Consider the following 12,464-nt stretch of genomic DNA (forward strand, 5'->3'; position numbering starts at 1 on the left):
CGTTTATACATCCCAGTAAATAACCTGGCTTGTAGCAATAGGTCACCCCAATCCAACGCTAAACAAATGCTGGAATTTTAACGAAAATGTTTAGTTTGTATCACTGGACCATCAATCATCCGCACTGAAATTCAGTTTTGAAAACCCCCTTAAATGGGCAGCCACACGCCGCAGACGCTAATCAGTACAATTCGCCAGTCTTAATTTTATTCTGAACATGCTTTCTGGATTCACAAGGTTTGCTTTTAGACGTTTAAAAATGCGCTTAACGGGCCCAAACGTAATTGCATATGCCTTTTGTGCAGTGTCCTTCATAAGGAATGCTGCAGGTACCGTTTTAGCCGGCCACCATGGGAATCAGCGGGGGTACACTGAGCACGCCGTGAGGCATGGCATGCAAGCGCAGGCTTTGTCTCCGTCTTTGATTTGGGGTCCCGCTCCACTCAGCTCCACTGTTGCTTTCTTCCGTTTTACATGTCATTTCCTGTGCTAAAAAGATGGTCGTCAAAGCCGAGTGGAGCGGCCGACTCGCTCAAATCATTTCAAATAAGCACTTTTGTTTGGCCTCCCCGGAAAACTAAAGTCGGCGTACGTGGTGCTTAACTGGTGCTGAGCATAAGATAAGTGCAGATTGTTAGGTACACGGGAACGGCAGAGTCCTGCAAAAGGTGAGTGTGTCTGGCCAATGTGGCCAATAAAAATGGCTTCCGAAAGCTGGAGGCAAAGTGCCAGCCATCTGTAGGCGAAAAGAAATTAATTCGGCTGTAAGCTGACCAACGTGCAGTCAAGGTTTTAGTTTTTGGTTCGGGACGCCCATGAAGGATTTGTCCGGAGAAACGCGACTGCTCCGCTTTGTGTCGGCGGATTTAATATATCGCACCAGTTGTTGTGGTGCCGTCTTGACGCGACGCGTTTCATTTTGAGGGGCGTACTTGTCGTCCAATCAGAACCCTGGATTTTACAGTTGGATACTTTGATTGGCTAGTACCGTACGTCACAAGGCGTTTAATTCTTATTTTGAGGGCTTGGTTTAAAAGGTCTGGTGCACATTGTAATGTTCATGTAGAATCAAAACTATAGCATCAATAATGTTTACCTTTCAGTAAACGTGCTTCTTATACGCTATTCATACTAGTTCTGCACTCAATGTATAGGATAAATATTGACATTAAAATATGCAGTATTTCACTTTTAATTTGCTGAGTATAATTTGAAGTACCTTTAATTTTTCTATATTAGCTCTTATTATCCATGTTTCTGGCTTTTAAATGAATTTATTAATTTAATATAAAATGTTATTTAAATGTAACGTACTATTGTATTCTCCATTATGGTAATTGAGTATATTCGAAACAAAATGTCAGCAATTATGGAATACATTAGGTGTGCGTTTTGGTGTGTATGTTTGACCACTTTATTGATCATCAGTGCTGGGCTGTTGTGTGTTTACTCTATCATGCTGTCTTTCTTCAGTGCTGTCATGTGAAACTGGGCTGGAGGTCACGCCCCCTCCCCCACCGAGCACAGCAAACCATGGCACAATCCACGTCTGATCAGAAGGACTTTCTCTCTGATGTGGAGACTGACTGCAGGTAAATCTTTTACGTTCTTTTTTTGGCTACATGTGTAATCACCTGCTAATGTTGCTTCTAATGAGGTGCTTTGTCCTAAAAATAAAAGCTCTGTTTTTACATGTGGAGTGTGTTCATTTGTGGTATGTTGTCATACTGTATAAATGCATGATTAACTGCATAAGACCCATGAGCACCCAGAGGCTACATCAGGCAAATGTTATGGGTTGTAACTCTTCTCGTGAACATTGACATGGGTGTGGTGTGTGGCTCTGTGGGCTGTGCCTCTGTGCCTGTGACCGGAAAGTTGCCAGTCTGAGTCTGGCCTAAGCAGAACCATGACGTGTCCATGGGTCACTGAGCAAGGCCCTTGACCCCCAGCTCCCCAGGCGCCGCAAGGTGGCTGACCCTGCACTGTGACCCCAAGTTTGCTCTGAACCACATATGTGTCTGTGTGTCATGGAGAGCAAGATGGAGTAAAATGAAAAGAGAATTTCCCCATGGGGATTAGTAAAGTATTACTATAATTTTATATTGATACTAGATTCAGAACTACTAGTTTGATTAAATGTATGGATTAATGAATTTCAGTTCTGAATTACTTAATTTGCTCCTCTCTATAAACATATAATATATGGGCATAGTAATATTGTAAAAGTTAATTGTAAGGGTTTCATTAGCTAAATAAAGTACAGTAACAAGATAAGATTAAAATGCACAGATGTTGTATCTATTTTGTAGATGGGTCACCTGATGCACAGATGTCTTAATAGTTTTTCTTTTTGCAGGAAGGATAATGTTTAATGGTAATGTCTTTCTCCAACTTTTGCCACAGTGAAATTAACAACATAGAGCCTTTTCAGTCTGATGATCTAACCAAGAAGCTGACAATTGACCATGACTTCTGTTCCACGGAAAGCCCCCCAAAGCTGGATTTCTGGTGTAAGTTCATGCACAGAGCCTCTGCTTTCTCGACTTTGCTTCAGTTTATTGCATTTTAAAGATCTTTTGTTCATATTTTCTGTGTCACATGTGTTTGTAGCATGATGGTTCAGTGATTAGCCCTGTGGCTGCACATCTATAGGGTTCTGGGTTGACCTTTGCCTTTGACTCATTGTGTGTGGAGTTTGCATATTCTCCTTATGGTTGTCCCAGTTTTCTCAGGGTTCTCTGTTTTTTTCCTGCAATGCAGAACACATGGTTAGGTAAATTGGTCACTCTAAATGACATGTGCCCTGCAAAGGACCCTGCAGCTCATGAAGGGTGTTTCTGACCCGGTGGCCAACTCTGCCTGGGCTACTCTCCATACTCTTGGGGACTCTGTATCCTGGCTTTTAGCAACATAAGAATGGTACTCAGTTTACGTATGTAAGGTTGGGGTTTGATTGTAACACTCCATCCAGTCCTGTTTTTGTCCTTTTAGCCTGCCTTGTTAATCTTCGTGACAGAAACCATTAAGTGAAGATAATTGCATTTGGAGAGTGAACGACTTCGTAAGCGAGGTTCTTTATGTGTGCTGTGTCTGTCTGCAGTTTGCGAAGAGTGCAAGGAGTACTTCATAGACGAGTGCCCCAGCCATGGGCCCCCCGTGTTTATGCCGGACACATCTGTACCCGTGGGAGTGCCCGGTCGTGCAGCCCTTACCGTGCCGGCTGGGATCCAGGTCGTCGAGGAGGGAGGGGAGATGGATGTGTGCTGTGTGGACAAGGGCATTCTGAAGGGGGCCATCTTTGGCCCCTACCAGGGAGAGGTGGTCGCTCAGGACAAATCATCAGGGTTCTTTTCCTGGATGGTGAGTCCATGTTGTCTGTGACCTGTTTGTCCATGTTGTCTGTGTCCTGTTTACCCTTTCCCATAATCAGTCATTTGTGTGGTTGAAGCAAGATAAATACAATGCGCTAATGAGCATATCATGGGGGTGATGTGTACTTCAGTGGGTTAGGATGCTGTGCTTGTGATCACTGGTTTAAATCTCTGACTTGGCAGAGTGCTCTCACCGTTGGGGCCCTGGGCGAGTTCCTGAACCCCTGTTTGGTTCAGGGACTATCTGACCCTGCTTTATCCTAAAAATATTGCTTTGGATAAAAGCATGTGCTGCACAAAACTAAAATGTATATATACTATTATAATTTAAAGCTTAATTGTAATTTACATGTTGCATGTTTTTCTTTTTTCTTAGCTAGTTGATGAAAACAACACCTACAAATCCATAGATGGCAGCGACGAAACAAAAGCCAACTGGATGAGGTACTTCCTTGATGTCATTTCCTGTTTTTTTCTTCCTCAGTGTCATATGGCCTTAACAGGGCCTTAACCTCTGTTACATGATGTTCATATAAATTTCTGCGCTGGCCCAGGATCCGTCAAAATCGGCACCAGTGTTAAACGGTGCCACAGAATCTCAGGTATGCCCGTAGGTGGACGGTTACAGTCCGTCGCGCGTTTGCTAGGCGCTGAAACCTGCGGCCCGTTTCACGCAGCCGTTGCGGAGGAGCACAGTGGGTTTGTTTCACTTGCGCTCACAGGAATTGCAGATGATATGCAGGGGGCCTTGCTGTGTTCAAGCTCTCCATTGAGGCCTGGAGCCAATCCAGTTTTGAGGTTTGTATTGGGAACGTACAGGTAGACTTGTCTGCCAGCGCGGTGTGGGCGTGGCCTGACGGGGGAGCTCCTCTGTGCCCCAGGTACGTGAGGAATTCCGCTGAGGAGGGCGAGCGGAACCTGACGGCCTTCCAGCATGGGGAATACATCTACTTCCGGGTGTGCCGCAACCTCAGGGTGGGCGAGAAGCTGCGCGTGTGGTACAGTGAGGACTACATGGGCCGGCTGCACAGCATGTCCCCGGACGGCGTCGGACGTGACCTGACCTCAGGTGACCCTCCTTTTAACAGCTTGTGTCCCTTGACTGCACTGTCCACAGTGGTTGGTAGCTGGGGGATCCAAAAAATGTATTGACAATTTGAGCATTTTACCAGCAATTTGTATTTTTTTAATTATTATTATGCACTATAATGATGTGTGTAGCCTGCAATGGGGTGGTGCCCCGTCCTGGGTTATCCCACAGCCTCCGGGATCGGCTCTGACCCCCTGCAGCCCTCCACAGGGCAAGCAGCTACAGAAAATGTATTAATACATGGATTTTCCACGACCTGCTTTATAAGCTTGTCCAGTATTGTAAATGATGCACTTGATTTTGTTTTTTTTTTTGCCAAATGTAATTATACTACTTTACCATGATTAAATCACATTACGTTCCACCCTTTTGTTAGGTAAACAAACTTCAAATGGCTCCAAACAAGCACGCTTCCAGCACTGATCATCGTTTCCGTTTAGCCTCTAAAATACACTGTGTATCCTCTACTCTGATTTCAGACCCCACTGTAGTATTGTTAATTATTAAACTGAACAAACCTAAAATTAAGAGGTGACACATGACAGAAATTCAAATGCTTGTTTGCATGGAAAATCAGTCGGGTGCATTCCGGCACACAGTGTGTTTTAGACTGAAGCAGAGGCAAAAGGGCTATTTTTTTTAAAACAAATTTAAGATGTTTCAGTAAATACTGATGGAGGAGTGATCATCTGAACTTCATAGTTTAGAAGTGCTATATGAATATGAATATAACTTGAATATAATTTTTTGGTAAGCAGGTAGACAAATACCCTAAGGAACAGAAGAAATGTTTTATGGAATCTCAGTAGGTGCTTAATATATCTGTCAATCAGCAACATACTCTAATAAATATGACTAATAAGGTCAATTGAATAATTAGATTGTAGAGGCTATACTCACTCGTCAACTAGACTCCAAACTTCTTGGGAACTTTTATTCAGTAAGCCGTTTTTATTACTGATATAGCTATTTCTAAAATACCCACAGTATATTTTTATTTCCTTCTACTTTAAAATGAGGATTTATCTAGGGGAGAGGTGGAAGGTGCTGGCAGAACATACTGAAATATATAGCTGGAATTAAGTCAGCCTGCCAACCAGCCTGTGCACAGAATCAGGATCAGACACTAGAGGGAGCAGTGAGACATCGCCAAATGCTGCTTGACCTTTCTTTGCTTTCATTCGCTTCACCCAGTGTGCATTCACTGTACATTAAGGATTACAAACAGCATACATTCTAAGATATTTAGCAATCTTTCTTGCTATAAATGAGAATAATATTTTGCCCAGTCTCAGTGCAAGAAATTTGTTTGCACTGTAAAATATTATTGGTTTGTCCAGCTTGGAAGTCAATCTGTAATACTGAAAGCAGGTTTTGTTCAGCTCTAGGGATATGCTGCACCAATTGAGACACCTGGGCAATTTAGCTTGTTTGCTTTTTGGGTTTGCCCACAAGTAAGCTGTGAATTTTGAGTTTGCTTTGAGAATATAATTTGGAGTCAGGTTGTGATGCTTGTATTGTAACCTTGCTTACTGCTGTGACTAATCTGTAACTAACTAATCTGCAGGCCTATTGAATAAACTAAAACAGCAATTGTCTGTACTCATGAAAGCTAGCTACCTAACATATGTCGAGTATTTGCCCTGAGTTACCTTGCCGCTGATTGGTTATCTGCTGGTGAAAGTGAGGGATTCCCTGAGTAAGGTTTGTTTCCCTCTGTGCCACATTAGTTTCCTGTGGCAAGAAGGTGCACAGAATGTCAATTGGCTTGTCTCTCGTTCAGCAAATAGTGCTCATCTAATAAAGCTGTTGTCCATAGGTATCCTGTGATTCCTAAGCTTCTTGTCCATTCAGATGTCCGTTACTGTAATAACCATACAACGACTAATTCTGTGCTCTTGACCTTGATGTCTCTTTGACAGTTGAGAAAGGGGGTGACTTGCCCGTGTGGTCAAGCCCTTGGAATGTCACCGCAAGGGACAGAGAGGCCACGCAGGCCTTGATTGAGCACTATGGATCCCCAGATATCCAGAGTCTGCTCAATGACAGGACCACCAAAACGAAGCAGATTTTTGAGATCATTGCCAAAAGGATGGAGATGCAGGGCTTCCTTATCAATGAGAATTCCTGGAAGGCAGGTGAGCGCTGCTTCCAGAAGTGGAGAAACTTGGAGAGGACTTACAAAGACTACGTCTTAGCACGCAAGAAGACTGACGCAGGAAGAAGGAAGCAGCCAGAATTCTTTGACCAGTTCCATGCTCTCATGGGACAGCGGTTGAGCTCAAAGCTAGCAGCGGCGGCTAATTCTCCAGCCCGTGCCGCTGGAGCCAACACCAAGGCCGTTGCTCCACCCCCGGCCCTGCCGCTTTACGCCATTGTTGTCCCGGCCAGTCACCCCATCACAGTCAGCATCCCGACCACCTCCACCTCCGAGGCGGAGAACCGGGTCCATGCTGGCACCACTGGGCCAGAACCGCAGGCGAGGAAATCGGCTAGGGAGAGGGTCCCTCATCCAAAGCTGTTGCAAGCTCTTCACCAGAAGGATGAGAGGACAGAAAAGCGAATTCAGAAGAAGAAGAGGAGATCCTGGTTGGGGGAAAAAGGTGGGTTGGCTCATTCGCTTGACATAATTATACAAGGTGACATATGTATCTATTTAGCTAGACATTATTACTGAAGAACACGAGAATCCTTGCTGAGATGTATGGAAGTTGAAATTGAAACTTTAAATCCAGTATTAACATATTAACTCAATATCTTATTGTTTTGGCTAAAAGATACTCAGGTTTTTCCCCTTACAGATTAAAGCAGTTGTTCAAGTTGATAATCTCTTGGTTTCTTCAGACACACAAGTGGTGCACATCACTGTCCGTATTATATAAAGCATCAGCCTACTACATATTAGGAATCTGCACACTTCCTACTAGAATGAGATGTTCACTCTAACATGAAGTAGTTACTGGATCTAATATTGCGCTCACTATAGTGTGTATTACAAAATATGATAGTGGACAAGGAGCAGAATGTTCATACATGCTTCTCTGTCCAGAAAATGCTTCATGTGCTACACATTGCATTGTGTAAAAAAAAACGTTTCTCTATTTTTGAGAAGCTTTTTATGTCAGTCAGTAGAGCAATTTTATGAAAACATGATCGACTATATATATATATATATTTTTTTTTTTATGTAATAAGTAATATGCTGTGGACAGTGGCTGAGTACTGTAGTCTCTTTTCAGTTTTGCTTCTTGTCCAAGCTTGGATTAATCCATCTTCTAGCCGTTTATTCAGCACAGGGTAACAGTGTTATTCTGGAGCCAATCCCAGGCAGCGTAGCACATGAGGCAGGGGGCACTGTGGAGCGGATGCCAGTCTATCGCGGGGCACATACACATTCACTCACAATCCCAGGCAAACACCACAGGCAATTTAGAGATGCCAGCCATCATTAAAGCCAAAAGTTCTGGACAGTTAAGAGTTTTCAAATCCACCTGATCGTAAGTATAACCTAAATGATCATTTTAAAGAACTTTGTTTCTGATTAAGTTATGCAGTATTTGTCACAGATATGTGAATGACCATGTCCATCTGTGCTCACGCCGCAGCTGAGAACGGTGGGGTTCTACATGTGTGGTCCGACCGAAAGGTGACCAATCAGGACGTGGAGGCCACTGAAGCACTGGTGGAGCTGTACGGGTCTCCTGAGATCCAGGGACTGATCAAGGAGAACAAAACCCGGACCAAGCGGATATTTGAGATCATCGCCAGTCGCCTAGAGGAGCAGGGCTTTCCCATAAGCGACGTGCCAGAGCGTGCTGGCGAACGCTGCTTCCAGAAGTGGAGGAACTTGTCGAGGGCGTACAAGGAGTACATCATGCAACCCGAAAGGCCGGACGCGGCCAAGAGGAAGCCGCCCCCCTGCTTCGAGCAGCTCCAGGATCTGCTGGGCCACCAGCTCAACCTCCAGCTCTCCGGAGCCGTGGACAGCCCCGCGCTGGACGGAGAGGCGGACGCGGAGGTGGAAGGGGCGTGCCAGTCTCTCCTCAACGTGGTGGAGGTCCCAGAAAGCCCCCCGGATGGAGTAAGCTTGCCGTCCACGTCCTCCCCGCCGGAGGTCAGCTACCTCCACGGGGGGCCGGCGGCCACCCCCCCGAAGCGGAAGAGGCTGGCAGACGTGGCGGAGCTCCTCCAGGAGTACCGGGAGGAGGACAGAAGGCTAGAGCAGGAGAGAGAGCGGAGAGCGGAGGAGCGTTTCCAACAGCTGAGAACATTGCTGCAGCAACAGCATGCAGAGAGAATGCTACTGATGAGGGAACTAATCAGCTCCATCAAAAAGAAATAAAACCTCCTTTTCCATAGAAACCTCTTTTTAATTCCCAGAATAGGATAGTCATTTTTTAAATCTTAATGTAAGTCTTTATACGTGTATTACTTGAGAACAGTGTATTTCTAGCCAAAGGGTTTCTGTTTCCAGTGATCATTGACGTTTGTGTTTCAGACTGACTGTGATGAGCTGCTCCCTCCGTCGTTTTGTGAGGGCAGGAAGCATTATTATTTTTTTTTTACTTCTGCTATTTGTTTCGGAACACTAAGAAATGACATAGACACTGAGATCCATACTTATTGTATAATGGAACTAGAGCTTTCAAACTGTTTATTTGTGACAGCTCTGTTCAAATAAACTGATTGCTTCATGTCTGATACTAATTTAATCGTTGTTGCGAGTGATTCAGATTGTCCAAGCCATACAACAACAAATTTGTCCTTTACTAATGTTTTCCATTAAACTGGTCTAACGCCGATAAGGATCTCTGGAGTGGTCTGAAATGGGTGTGATGTAATCACAAAGGCAGCAGTTGTCCCCCAACTATAAATTCAAGCCAACGTTGCTTAGAGTTACAGTTCTCTTCACTGAATCTGTTCATAAGCCCACCTTATCATGCCTTGCAGAAAAACAGCAGATGTTTTCTAATGCAGAAGAATCTTTTTCCAATGTCCTCAAAGCTGCACCTACCTTGGTGTATGAAAGTGATGTTGTTTTATATCCCCAGTGCAAGATGTAATACTTTGGGCATAATGGAAAGTGTATCGTAAACAAAAAACTGATGATTGTGACCTCAGAGCGTGGTGGAGGGGTTTTGTGTACTTATACTTCTTTAGCTTGAACTTCTGCCAGGAACTTCCTTTGTGAAAAGATCTGTGGGTGGTTGCTATGATCTGAGGAGAACCCCGTATGAAAGGTATTAAGGAGAGCCAGTGTACCCTTCCCACAATCTGGATATTGGAACCTACCAATGGTGATAGGCCTGGGGATGGTATTGGCCAATATACACCTGGAAGCCATGTCACCCACATATCCTAGTGGGGCTTAGTCTAAAATAACTGCATGGGGCCATCTTGTGGCCTCACCTGCCTCAAGGTGAAAGGTGGGACTCAGGTACTGTGCTATTTGGATAGCAAACATGAGTAGGAAGGACTGGTTTGGAGAGGCTATGGGAAGAGACCGTTTTGTAGCCCCAAAAATGGTTTGGATCAAGGTAATTCTATGATTTTGTTTTTTAGGATGGGGAGAAACAAGGGGCCATAATTCATACAGTGGGCCCCCCTTATCATTAGGCAAGGGGAGGGGGCATTCTGCGGGCCAATCAGCTATTGGCTGGGCTTGTGGCTCTACCCAGGTACATACCCCCGGTTTGGAAAGCGTGGCTCAGGTGCTGCCGGGCCTTTGGGGCAATTAGTCCGTGGTCTTTCAGCCCTATGTGAATATAGTAAGAATTGTGTCTGCGCATACTGGCATAAAATTGATAGCGTTTGTAGTTGGTTTTAATCTTTGGTAAGGGCGTGTCTTTGCACTGCGGTTTGTGACCTTTTTTCACCAGATATCTAGTATGGGAGGGTATTTGAGGATGATGTGCTGCTTCTGAGCAGTACGTCCAGCATGAGTGATATGGACGATTGCATAAGAAGTGTGAAGCTGCAGGCATAAGAATCAGCACCTCCAAATCCGAAGCTATAAAAAGGGAATTTCAGATTGACGGGGAGATTGGTTCAGTGATGACTTTTTTATGGGCTCTGGAGGTTTGTGGCGGTGAAGCGGGAGTTAAATTGTCAGATGAGGCTTGTGATTAACGGCCAATCTACACCCTTTTCCTCACGGATGATCATGAGCGGTGATTAATGACTGGAAGAGCAAGGTCATAAGTACAAGCGGTTGAAATGAAACTTCTCCACAGGGTTGCTGGATTCACTCTCCGTGACAAGGTGAGGAGTTCAGAGATCTGGAAGGGCCTCAAAGGAGAGCTTCTGCTTCTTTGAATCGAGAAGAGTCAGCTGTGGTTTGGGGCACCTCTGTCTATAACATGGGACATTGATATGTAAAGATCATATACAAATACCTATAATGACTTACTCATGTTTCTCAAAAACTTTCATTTGTCTTCAGAATTTCCAGCCGCAAGAAAATAAAAGTTAAATATGCAGCAAATGTGACTTTGTTCTGAAAATTTCCCTAACTTTTTAATGTAACACTCTATCTATAACTCATCAGGAAGTAAGCAGACTGTGGATCTCAGCTTGTGCTACATCTTTCACCGTGATGTATGCATATGCACATTTTTAGAGATACCCCACTGCTTAAAAGGCCACACAGCTCAGCAGGTTTGCCCTTTAAGTAAAGCTTGGTTTGCCAACCCTGCAGTCATACTAATTAACATTTAAAGTGAAACTTCTTCATTAGGTTGAAACACGTCTAAGTGTCACACAGAAGCAGTTTGTAATTTCTGTCCTATCTTGCGCTTTAAGTTTCTTCACGTTCTTACACAAAGCTTTACAAAATTGTTAATTAGTTATTATAACGTGTTGACAAGCGTTGTGAACTGAGCATCAGTAATGTCATCTATATGGGAATACATGACTGTTTTAACAGAATTACACCCATGCATAATTGGCCTGTGGTGTTTTAGCCCAGGAAGATGTGTTGTATAAATACATATGATTTTGTTATTCAAATTGTCTTCTGTTATGAATTCTTGAGAGATTTCTTATTCGATTTGTTTTGACTTGCTTTCCAGAGACATTAATGCTGAGCAGGGTCGATATGGCACGTCACAGTACTGAGAAGAATATTCACTGTTACTGTTGTCATATAGAACCTTGGTTTAATTGGCTACTGCACTTAAAGCCCTTGTTATGCTCTCCAACTCTCTCTAAATGCATTGTGGGCCTGTATAAATTAATCATCGCTTCACTGCAGCAGTACACACACCATCACATACATCTTGGTTTCCATATATAAGGAACACTCCAGGGCCTGTCAGCTGGGTTAATTATTCTTGCACCAACATGCCTTGCACCACACCATGGGTACAGTACGTGTAAACAGTGTAAATTAAATGTGTATTCATGCATTTTTGTTGTAAATGATAAATGTCATAACCATGTAATGTTTGCTGCGGAATGCATGTGTTTTGTTAACGAGTAACCATGTGACTGTGAGTGCAAGTGTTGTGTAAATTGTTGTCTTCCATGAGTATGTTTTAGGCCACTATTGGCTGTCACTAAAGAGTGGAGCTTCTATTTTTGAAAGAGCTGTTGTCTTCTTTGTTAAAATGACTCATGTACTCATCACAGTACATAATAATAGTGAAGCTATCCATCTGGATGAAGGTCGGTCTAAGTTACTGGGTACATACACAATATTTCTAGTAATTTGGTATCTGTAGCATTTTGCTGCCATGTCTTTGATCAGTATGTTAGATAGTTTTAAGTAGGACTGAGGTGGGGTGGGACACTACAATGCAGTTCTTTTGAGTGTGTGTGTGACAGAGAATCTACCATAAAAAATAAGCGTGAAGATTATTCTGGGACGATGACAAATATCTATTAACATCTTAACCAAAAAGACACTTGATCCAAAATAAACAGTACAGCCAATTTTTTTCTCTTCTTACTTTACAAAATGACTAGGGTAAGTCAAATAAATAAAAAGCATAGGCAGTCAA

General features: G+C 43.6%; 1 protein-coding gene across 2 annotated transcripts; it reads left to right on the forward strand.

The window, feature by feature from the left end:
- The first annotated feature begins 458 nt into the window (after positions 1-458).
- Positions 459-9,176, forward strand: LOC111858230 (uncharacterized). 2 transcript variants are annotated; one of them, XM_023839812.2, is made up of 8 exons: positions 459-668; positions 1,474-1,592; positions 2,407-2,513; positions 3,104-3,363; positions 3,751-3,818; positions 4,256-4,443; positions 6,387-7,067; positions 8,070-9,176. In XM_023839812.2, the coding sequence occupies exons 2-8, from the start codon at positions 1,534-1,536 to the stop codon at positions 8,804-8,806; spliced, it is 2,100 nt and encodes a 699-aa protein (XP_023695580.1). In that variant the 5' UTR covers positions 459-668; positions 1,474-1,533; the 3' UTR covers positions 8,807-9,176. The 2 variants fall into 2 exon arrangements, with proteins under 2 accessions (XP_023695580.1, XP_023695581.1); XM_023839813.1 differs by lacking the exons at positions 459-668; positions 1,474-1,592; positions 2,407-2,513; positions 3,104-3,363; positions 3,751-3,818 and adding an exon at positions 3,848-4,172.
- The last annotated feature ends 3,288 nt before the right edge of the window (positions 9,177-12,464 follow it).

Source organism: Paramormyrops kingsleyae, chromosome 11 (genome assembly GCF_048594095.1).
Source record: "Paramormyrops kingsleyae isolate MSU_618 chromosome 11, PKINGS_0.4, whole genome shotgun sequence".
In the NCBI taxonomy this organism is placed as follows: domain Eukaryota; kingdom Metazoa; phylum Chordata; class Actinopteri; order Osteoglossiformes; family Mormyridae; genus Paramormyrops; species Paramormyrops kingsleyae.

Coding starts and splice junctions, on each gene's coding strand:
- LOC111858230 (XM_023839812.2), top strand. CDS start 1,534: ATGGCACAATCCACGTCTGATCAGAAGGACTTTCTCTCTGATGTGGAG. Junction 3,819..4,255: donor ACAAAAGCCAACTGGATGAG/GTACTTCCTTGA, acceptor TCTGTGCCCCAG/GTACGTGAGGAATTCCGCTG. Junction 7,068..8,069: donor ATCCTGGTTGGGGGAAAAAG/GTGGGTTGGCTC, acceptor CTCACGCCGCAG/CTGAGAACGGTGGGGTTCTA.